Source organism: Pangasianodon hypophthalmus, chromosome 12, assembly GCF_027358585.1.
Source record: "Pangasianodon hypophthalmus isolate fPanHyp1 chromosome 12, fPanHyp1.pri, whole genome shotgun sequence".
NCBI lineage: Eukaryota > Metazoa > Chordata > Actinopteri > Siluriformes > Pangasiidae > Pangasianodon > Pangasianodon hypophthalmus.
The window spans coordinates 23,676,744-23,687,982 of record NC_069721.1 but is presented as its reverse complement, the minus strand read 5'-3'; the positions used below and the strand labels follow the sequence as shown (position 1 = coordinate 23,687,982).

Here is an 11,239-nt window from a genome sequence, read left to right as displayed (position 1 = left end):
TGTTCTGTGTATACTAAAGGTGTGAAAGGTGTATGCTTAATAGTAAAACACAAGAGGCAAGAAAAAAAAAGTACAGTTCATGGATGTAACCAGCTGTGATTACAACACGGTCCCGGAGTTCAGTAGCTTCAGAAGGTTTTGTAGATTTTTTTTGCACGTGTATACAGGGTTTTACGGTACTCACCAGGTGCTTGTGGGGGGAAAAGCTGCCACTCATTTGTTTGAGTTAAAATGTGAACACTAGAAAGATTTACTGTACATGCACACTTTCATATTAATTACTATACATTATTTCTTTTTTCCAAGAATCTATTGCTCATTTGGGATTTAGGAAACAGTGAATTTTCTGTAAATATGCTGTAAAAAGTCAGATTTATAATTTACAAATAATGAGATAAAATAGAGGATGCAGTGATAGTAATCTCTACTTCATTGTTCTTTAATGTGAAATGAGTTAAATGAGAATTTTGAAAAATATGAAAGGATTTGTAAGGAATAGTGACTTGTGTTCAGTTCACAAAATACCCGGTATGTTCTTATCTCTTATACAGTGTGCTCCTTTAAAATGAAGGCAATTCGGTGTCATTTTGAAGAATTATGAAAACAGAAATCAGGGGAAAAAAGACTGAAATCGACGTGCAACTTTAACTCAATAAATCTCTCACGTAAAAAATAGCAACTGATGGTGTGCACAATCCGCATAGGGATATATTAACTAGGACACACTTCTGCAAGGTGGACCTCAGCTTGATCCTGTTACAGATTAGTACTCTTTTTTTTTTTTTTTTTTCTGAGAGCACACACACACACACACACACACACACACACACTTGTCGCTATGCTACCCCTAACAGCGCACTATTTTGACACACAGTATTTAGTTCTGTCTTATGTGGTTTCGGATTGAAAGAAAAACAAAAAAAACACGCACACTCGGTCTCGCGCTTTTCCTGCGTGTCGGTATCCATCTCCTCCTCCTCCTCCTCTTCCTCCTCCTTTTCTTCTTCCTCCTCCTCCTCTTCCTCCTCCTGCACTGGGGCCGTGAGACCGGCATAACGCATGCGCCTTATGTTCACCGCCTGAGCGCTCGGGCCGGGAAACACGACACGGCTGCGGTATTCATGTTCCGGGGCGCGCGTGGATAAAGCGCACAGGCAGGAGAGCGCGCGCTTGGCTTGGAGCGAGTCTGTAGAGCGCTGCAGGATCGGTGTCGGTGCGCCGGAGAGCGACAATGTGAGAGAGAGTGAGAGAGAGAGAGAGAGAGAGGTGTGGAATGGGAACCTGCCGACCAGATTTCCTCCGCGCGCACACACACGTACACACGGACGCACGAGGAGGCACGCCGCTGCACAGGTGATGCGCATTAGGTGAACCCAGCTCGAGCGGTTCTTTTTTATTTATTTATTTAATTTCCACTTTAGTTTTAGGAAAACTTCCTGCACATGTGGATTATGGTTTATGTTTTATTACATGTCTGTGTGGACTCGCGCCGTTTCTGTGAGTATTAATTATTTTTTAAACACTTTTTTTCCCCCCTCCAGATAGTTAAACTGTAAAAACAAGCTTGTGTCCCTGCTGGAGTGTTTAAAATCCTCCTGCAACCTGGTGGCAGAGTTGCTTTTCTTCTAACCTTTTCCTTATTCGTAGGTTGATATTATTAACTCGGTATGAGTTTTCAGTAGCGTCTGTTTTACGCGTCGTTTTGGTTCTTGTGTTTGCTGTGTGATGAACAGAGCAGCCAGTGTAAATAGAGTGAGAGAGAAAGAGAAAGAGAGAAAGAGAGAGCGAGTCTCCAGCCTGCACTTTCGGGTACCACGCTGAACCCCTTCCTCTGCTCGCTGGGTGCCATCAGGGAGAGACATGCTTTATAGCTGGAAACTTTTTAAAGAACATTTAAGGACCACTGCTGCTATGTAAAAATAATTTCTTAGCGCGCGCACACACACACACACACACCACCACCACACAGACGTTCACATGTGAAAAGTACGAAACATGACACACGCTAGGACAAGTACAGTTTGCTGAGAGCATTTTTATTTCTGAGAGTGTGTGTTGTGAGCTCTCAGGTTTACACAATGCGTAAAGTGTGTAAATGTGTCAGCTCACACACTTGAGGATACACACCACCGCGCAGGAGTGTGTTAGTGTTTATGTCCCGTGAGGCTGTGCGTGGATTCCGAAAAAAAATATCCTACATGACTACCGTGTGTGTGTGCGTGTGTGTGTGTGTGTGTGAGTGTGTGTGTGGGGACTGCTGAAGTTGATCCTGTGCGCTTTCTCTCCGCAGGATCGCCGCCATCAGGACTGCGCGTAACGGAGCCGTGTTTCAGTTTGAGCCCAGACGCCTTTAACGCAGGACACACACACACACACACACACACAGAGAGAGAGAGAGAGGACGCTTTAAAGGACAAGGACTGCTCGAGCCAAGATGAACCCTGTCGTGTTTAATAAGCTGAGCAGCCCGGTGTTGTTCGAGGAGAAGGCGAGTGAGGTGGAGAGGAGCAGCAGGAATTATCTGGAGGTGATTGACGAGCAGCATGCGGATCTCCTCTCCCGGAGCCACCAGATCACTGACAGCTCTGTGATGAGACACAGGAGACCAGGGTAAGTCCCAGTGTAAATATGGCACTACATCTAGCATGCAAGTGCGTCTGGAAAAAAAAAATAAAAAACTGTTGGAGACTTGTACAGTTGTGCAGCATCGCACATTTTTCCGTCCTGCTCGGTTTGTGACGAAGCTCGAACCAATCAGTTTAGAAGAAAAGCTGCGAAAGTTAGGATTTGCTTAACAGACTAGACCTGGTCGTAACTTTCCTTACGATTTAACTCGTACTCATCTGGTCATGAGATCAGGTAAAATCACAGCTCATTTATTTATTTATTTATTTGGCTCATCATGATGACGTATAGGTCTATCTGAGACTTTAAAATCCTCATTACAGTCATGTGATACTGTGGATTTATTTAAATGTCATGGCTAAATAAGAAGTGTTTAATTACAAACAGAGATGGAAATGTATATGATTTTAATTTAAATTTCAGTTTATTGTCCTTCAGTGAGATGTTGAGGCACTCCACAGATTTGTGGCACTGGCCTATGCTTTGAGTTGGACTTTAAATGAAAATACCTTTTTTATCAGCGTGTAATAAAATCCATGCACCATCCACTGTAAACGCTTCATTCACCAAAAACAAAATCTCTCTCTCTCTCTCTCTCTCTCTCTTTTAAATTACCTAACACCAGGGTCATGCACTTGGCCTCACTGGCATCCTATATACGCTCGGTAGCATATTAAAAACACACACACACACACACACACACACACACACTCAGGTCTGTTTCTAATAACTAAACATTTCCTTGAACGTAACGTGTGGTCCAGTCTATCAAGGCTCCTTTTCTAGTGAGGGAGTGAAAACTTTATTTTAACCTCCATATCCTCCATCCCCCGGATCCATCGCCGTTTAACCATGTCTTAACATATTTACTCCGAGTGTGTGTGTGTGTGTGTGTGTGTGTGTGTGTGTCTGAGGGTGTGTGTCTTTATTTGTAGTGTCACAAGTGCTCTCTGTTATACAGGAGCAGCTATCCATCAGAGGAGAGTAGAAGTGTTATTATATGTCACACACTTCAACACTCTGTTTAGTAGTGTGTGAATTTTGACACGTCCAGTGGTGGAAGCACCAGGGGAGTATCAGAGTTAATGAAGAAAATTAATACAAACATTAGCCGTGTGTGTGCGTGTGTGCGTGTGTGTGCATGTGTCTGTGTGTGTGTGTGTGTGTGTGTGTGTTTAGGTCACTGATACTGAGAACAGAAAGGGCAAACGTTTCTTTTTTAGCTTGTTCATACATATCTGAGTTACAAGCAAAATATTATTTTGCCGAACATGATCTTGGAGGATTTGGGGTACAGGAAATGTGTTACATGTGCAGTGGAGGTTTTTGGTGAAAGATAAGCGGACGGACAGCGCAGTGCCATAGTGACATCTACAGGTTCAAACCATCACCTGGTAGAAGAAAGTCTATATGCTTATAGGTCTATATCTGTATCTCTAATAACATTCACAATCAGCTGAAATGAGTTTTAAAATAAGTACAGAGTGCAGCTTTCTCTCGGCATGTCAAGGATTTCCCTATTTATCTATCTATCTATCTATCTATCTATCTATCTATCTACTGCTAGCCTATTCTCAAAACAACAGGCTCAGTAAAAATATCCCTCTTATAACTGTAAATTAGAAATTAATACCATCCAACAATTTGAATATTAGGCAAAATATTTACTAAGTGCTTTTTATTCCTGAACATTTCCAACCACAAAGCCCACTGTTAAAATGTAGCTGGTTTGTGTCTTATTAATATCACTTCGTTTTTAGTTAAAATGCAGTTTCTAATAATAATAATAATAATAATAATAATAATAATAATAAATTTCATTCATGTAGCATCCTTCTCCTTTTATATTCAGTTTTGGAAAAGAAAACAAAACAGTGATGGACTGGTTTGCAGAATCTTTCAAAATCATCGGATTTGTTAGAGTTCTTACTTTGAAAGAAATTTTAAAGGTCCTCGTTTAAGGAGCAAAACGTAGGCGTTAATCTAAACAGATGAATTTCTGTTTCTATACATTAAATCCTGTAGGTCTTGCAGAGACCCTTAGAGACGAACCGGGGAACCTCCAGAGGTCCAAGAAGCAGGTTTTTTAAACGAATTAATTAGTTTATGTATTTAAAAATGTCTAATTGATGACCATGTTAGCATTATATCTATTTCTTTTTAAGTTTTTTGTGCTTCACTCAATTCAGTGATGAATCTCCACTGCTGTACTGACATTAATAATCTCAGACGCTGTGTCAGTGCTTCACGAGCTCCTGCTGGTCCCTGGACCTCCTTTCAGAACTGCGACTGTAGTCGATAGCGTCAACACGAGCATGCGCTCCGACCGGCCTGACGGCTTCTTAACAAAAACACTACACGAGCATTAAACTGAACAATGTCCTGGTGTTTTGTGACTTTCTATAGTGTGCTAAATTGCATGTCAAATACATTTCCATGTGCACAGCGGTTCTCAGAGTGGCGTTCGTGAGGGATAGCCAGGGGGTTGATTTTTAATTTTTTTGTTCCATTGGTGGAAATCACAACCATTATCAACGTTATTACATTTAGTATTGACTTCATATCAAAAACAAGTGACCTGTAAATAATGACAACTTGGACCTTATGTGCTCCAGGAATAAAAAGCTCTCTGACTCCAATAATGAGCCTTATATATGTGAATACATGGATTATGATCATAAAATAAATGTGTACTGATGAGGTGTGTGGTATTACTTTTACAGTTTAAGGCTCACTGGCTGTAAAAAGGATCCAGAACGAGCTATAAAACACATCGCACCTGTGTGGCAGGTATCCGGGGCTGCACTGTTTTGATGTGGGCTTCCGTGTCAGTATGAATGTATTAAAAGAAAACATTACAGTGTCTCAGAATGACTCAGAGGAGTTCATTAGCACAGATGTGCAGAGAATCCGCAGAGAAGCTCATCTCACAACTCGCATAACACACAGACTGATATCGAGGAATCCGAATGAAAAGATTGCACAGTGCTCCTGAGTTAGGAATGACATCAGGAAATATGAAAGCATCGGATTGTTAGATTTCTTATTTTTAAGGAAATTTTGAACGTCATCATTTGGATTTGGAGTTGGATTTCTGTGTCTTTAAATTAAATCTGTGTTTGTGGCTATTTAGAGAGGAACCGAGGAACCTCCAGGGGTCCGAGAATCCTAATTTCTTTCCCCAATTTTATTTATTTTTTTAATTTAAAATATGACAGCAATGACAGCGTTTACCTACTTATGGGTTTAACGATAAATCTTCACATAGACACTTTGTTTATTCAATCAAAATTTTGGGAGAAGTTATCAATTTATTTTATTTATTTATAAGATATGGTGAACCACTTTGTTTACAATTAACCCTCTGTTTGTAGCTATTTTAATGATGTACCATGTTATGCACCGTTTACGATTCAGAAGTATAAAAAGGAGTCTTTTCTGTCATATTTTTTCTTCATTCAAATTTTCTGAGAATCAAATTGAAGTCGTGAAACCAATATCATGAATCGAATCAGTATCATGACCGGAGTGTATCGTCCCTCCTGTATTACTTACGACAGTTATTGTAGTTGTTATAGTTATTATTAAGTAATTATTTTTATAAGCATTAATGCACTAGACAATTGAATTTAACAGATTTAATATAAAGCGCAATAAATTGTGTACCAACAAGGGTAAATTATTTCAACTTGAATTTAACCACAATTTTAATAAAACCCGATAGAAAGTGTTGTGTCTGTGGGTGGGGTGTGCAGGATTAAAAAGCTTCCAGAGTAACACACAATTGCCAAATGTTACTAACTTAATGTTATGTTATTTATGTATTTATTTCTATTTCACTGGAAGAGGTGCAAAAATGTAAGACCCACTACACTGAATGAACAGAAATAAGTTAAATAACTGATGTTTTGGTCCAAAGTAATAACTGATTTTATAATTTATAAAGATTTAATTAAGTTTTTGTATATTTGTGGTGCTTGTGCTACTTGTGCTGGTCTGTATGGTATTAAAAAAAAACAATTTCATGGTCATGTAGGATATTTTGGGATGTTTTCCTCTCACAGGTCTCGTCAGAGTGGAGGAAAAGTTCGTCATAAGCGCCAGGCTCTTCAGGACATGGCTCGACCGCTCAAACAGTGGCTCTATAAACACCGGGACAATCCCTATCCCACCAAAACAGAGAAGATCCTCCTCGCACTCGGCTCCCAGATGACGCTGGTGCAGGTGAGTGCGTGACCACATACACACACACACACACACACATGCAGAACTTACTACTGTGTAATAGCTTGTATGTATAATTATCTATAAATCATGAATAATAAATAAAACACACCACTGGTAACTTCTGGATTCTGATTGGTCAGAAGGTGTTGAGTAATTTTCTATAACAGCAGGTTTATATTAATGCGCTCATTATGTGGACGCTCCACAAAAACATAATAAAAATGTGTGATAGTTGAAACGATGACGTTTTCTTCTTCTAAGGAGACGTTTATTTAACATTTATGGAAGGAGTCTCGAGTGTCAGCGTTTTGTACCAGTCAGAGGTAAAGCTGTAACTTTAAGTTTTCCGACATCTTCAGGACAGAGGAGTTTGCCCCTTTCAGAGGTTTTAAGCTAGTTATGAACATTTATAAAGGCTTTATGCTCAGCACTGTTAATGCGTACGCTACATAACACACTGTAAATGAGTTTTTTAAATTTTTTTAATATCAGATATTATGTGGTATTATGTAGGATATATTACGCATTATAGATGAGGTTATAATGCATTATGAATGCAGGATTTATAGGAAGTGATTGTAGTTGTATGTATTTATGTATTTCGCACTTTGATATATGTATAATCTCAGTCTTAAATGTGTGTGTGTGTGTCTGTCCTGGAGTTTATGTAGCGTATCATTGAGTTTGTCATCATCGCTGAGGTTTAGAGCTTTTTCTTGTGAATGTTGTCTTTCTCTAAAAACTCCCAATGACCCAATCTGTGTTAAATTGTGCGTATTTCAGTGATTACACAGTGCACACAAACAAAAACATCAGCGTGAAAATAAGGCGCTGTGACTCTGCTCGACCTCAGACAGTTTAATGTGGTATTAATATGCAGCAGGCGTGAGTGTTAGCAGATGTGTGTGAACTCGCATATCTACATCAGGGTTAACAACATGCACAGACGCACAGGTCATATTTGGATCTTTGTCTCTCTGGACGGTCCGAAATCTGCTCACAGTCCTTATTATTTCAGTTACAGTTTTTTAACACATTTTAATACACAGTTAGGTTTGTCACCAGGATTGTATCTACAGAGGAGAGATGAATTATATCAGTGTTTGCAGTAAATGCACGATCATGATTACAAATGCAGGTTGTGGTTACGAGGGAATACACTGAATTATCATGTGACATGGAAATAAAAAATAGTAGCCTACTTCTTCTCTATACAATGTATTTGTTGTGCATCAGTTGATTTACTTATTCTCCTAACCATTCATTATTTATCATTATATCAGTAATAACACGAGACGGGAACTTTGATGAAATAACCATTTAGAGAAACTGCATGGCTTTAATCCAGCGTCATTCAAAATGTCTCTTATAGTGTTCATTTGTAGTTATGCCTCTGAATTTTTGAATTCTGGATTCTGATTGGTCAGAAGGTGTTGATAACAGCAACGGATTTATATTTAGTTTTACATTAATGCACTCGTTTCTCTAGTAACAGCTCATTCACTGGGACTTGTACGGCAGACACTCCACGTAGCTAATAATAAGTTCACCTAATCAACGATGACGTATCGTTGACATGGTGAAGTTTTCTGTGAGGAGAAATGTATATTTAACATTTATGGAAGGAGTCACCAGTGTCAGCGCTTTGTAACAGTCAGAGGTAAATGACATCTTCAGGACAGAGGAGTTTACACTTTGTGGTTTTTCGTGACATGACAAGCTGCTTTTGTTTGTCTTATTAATTTCAAGAGAGAGAAAAAAGTGAAGCTGGTGAAGGAATGGCTGTTTATAGCTGCTATGGCATTCCACAAGATTTAATATAAATGGTTAAAAATGCAATATGTCGATTTTTAATAAATAAAAACCATTGCTGTGGTATAAGAGGAACAACACTTCGAGTCATGCAGCTATAGGAAAATAATCAACTTTCGGATGGTAATAGTAACTCCTCTACATCACACCACCCCTTGGCTGGTTCCTATAACAGCACGACACTTGAGTGTTTTAATCCTTATATTTTACAACATATTTGGTCATGGAATGTATTTTGGAGTTTATTGCAGGGTTTGTGAGCGTATGAATTTGAGGTTCAGAGCTGGTTGTAGGGATAGTTTGTGTTTCGTCACGCAGATCCGGTGACCTGCTGTTTGCACCACTACAGCAGAGATGCAGCACACATGATGAAGCTTAGTGAATATGTCATGCCACATGTTAGCACTCAGTCAGATCTGGATTCGTAATGACAAATGGCTCTGGGAAATCTGCAACGTTTTTCACCGCTCTCCATTTCAACTCCGATTGACTAATGTTTGGAGGCTGTGCGCTTTTTAGCAATCCTCGATCACATACTATGTCCAGACCCGCTTCACACTGCATCATTTGTTTTCTCTATATGCCACTGGCTTCCATCTCGCCTATTAAAGCTGAAGGCTGTCCGGTGTGTGCCTTTTTTGAGCAGAATATGATCTCTAAATAAAGCTGAGATCAGAAAGTTCAGGACATAGCAGGAGTAAGTACTTTAGCATGAAGAAGGGTCCCAGTGCAAGGCCTGTCATAAGTCACTTGAAGTCTATTGGGCATGAAAAGTTATTCTAGTATAACATCTAATGGCCTCTGGTCTCTGTGAAATGGAGAAGGCCGGGTCAAATAGCGCCTTTTATTGCATAAAGACAGACAGCATGTGGACAAAGAGCCGGATTATTATTAGGCAGGGGACAGCGGAGGCCAGAATAAGCACCCAGGTTGTCTGTGTCTCAGTCGGAGAAGCATTAATGGAGGAACGGCAAGTTTGTGGCACTCACTGGGAGTTTGGTGTGTGTCTGTGGGTGTGCTAAATGTCACTGAATGTCTTTTTAAACATTAATGTATAAAGCAGTGTGTGGATCATTTTGTCTTTTATGAGCATTTGTGGATTTTCAGCTTGGTTTCTGAGAGGATTTTAAAGTCATTTTTATAAATATTGAATAATCTCCATGTTTAAAACTAGCGAGCTGAATAATGTAATCTAACTTGGTTGGATATTTTGGAAAATCTCTACATGCAGTTATAAAACTACAACTACTTTAATAAACTACTTTAACTACCACTTACCTCAAAGCACTTATCACACCCCACACTGCACCACGCTCCCTCCGATCCTCTAGCAGTGCTCGACTCGTCCCACTATCTCTCAGGGTACAAGGAAGACCTGCATCACGACTCTTCTCTGTCCTGGCACCTAGGTGGTGGAATGAACTTCCCCTAGATGTCCGAACAGCTGAGTCACTGGCAGTCTTCAAACGACGTCTAAAGACTTACCTCTTCATAAAGTACTTAAAGTATCAAAATGTATTTATTGATAAAGACTTCAAAGCACTTCTGTAAGTCACTCTGGACAAGATCATCTGCCAAATGCAATAAATGTACATTTATTTATCTACCTTATGTCTTATTTTATCTTATCCTATATCTGTGTGTGCTTACTTCAAAACGTGAGCGATTTGGAGATTTGATGGACTAAAAGCCAATCTGTGGTGCTACATGAGTGTTATGTTATCATGATCAATGATTGTTATGATGGCTGCCGTAATATCGGATGTCATGATGTCATTTTTCCTGGTCAAGGTTACAGTGTATCCAAAGTCTATCCGGGAATACACCAGTGGCACACACATGTGCAAACACATTCATAGCTAGGGGAATTGTAGTGTAGCCGATCCACCTACCAGCAGGTTTTTGGGAAGTGGGAGGAAACCGGAGAACCTGGACAAAATTAGGAGGTGTGGAGAACATGCACAGAGACTTCACACACATTAACCTGAGCTCCAGTGACTGCAAACTGCCATGTGATAATGTCAACATGGTTATGACATGCTGCTTGAGTAAAGTTCTCTCTCTCTTTCTTTCTGTGTGTGCGTGTGTGTGTGTGTGTGTGTGTGTGTTATGGTCTCAGGTGTCTAACTGGTTTGCAAATGCACGACGGCGGTTGAAGAACACGGTGCGGCAGCCGGACCTCAGCTGGGCTCTCAGGATTAAACTCTACAACAAATATGTACAGGGCAACGCTGAGAGACTCAGCATCAGCAGTGATGACTCCTGCTCAGAAGGTGTGGACACACACACACACACACACACACACACACACACACAAACTCATAGTTCTATCTTTGAGGTATTTCTATTGTATTAATGTATCTGAGTATTGCTTTGCATACATCTATCCCAAACTCCTAACTGGTAAGTGTGTACAAGAATTCAAGCACAAACACACATGAACACGTGTATACACATGCATGCACACACACACACACACACACACACACACACATTCACAGAATGTAAACTAATAAGAATATATTATTCACAATGTACAGATCATATGTCATAAACATGCAAATGCAGATACGAA

At 39.8% G+C, this 11,239-nt stretch overlaps 1 protein-coding gene across 2 annotated transcripts in view; it reads left to right on the top strand.

The window, feature by feature from the left end:
* The first annotated feature begins 1,059 nt into the window (after nucleotides 1-1,059).
* mkxa (mohawk homeobox a) overlaps nucleotides 1,060-11,239 on the top strand; it is a 42,316-nt gene continuing 32,136 nt past the window's right edge. The window contains exons 1-4 of one of the 2 annotated variants that reach the window (XM_026915627.3): nucleotides 1,060-1,353; nucleotides 2,291-2,610; nucleotides 6,690-6,849; nucleotides 10,784-10,937. In XM_026915627.3, the coding sequence (XP_026771428.2) occupies nucleotides 2,435-2,610; nucleotides 6,690-6,849; nucleotides 10,784-10,937 (490 nt within the window). In that variant the 5' untranslated portion in view covers nucleotides 1,060-1,353; nucleotides 2,291-2,434. The other variant, XM_026915628.3, reaches the window with a different exon arrangement.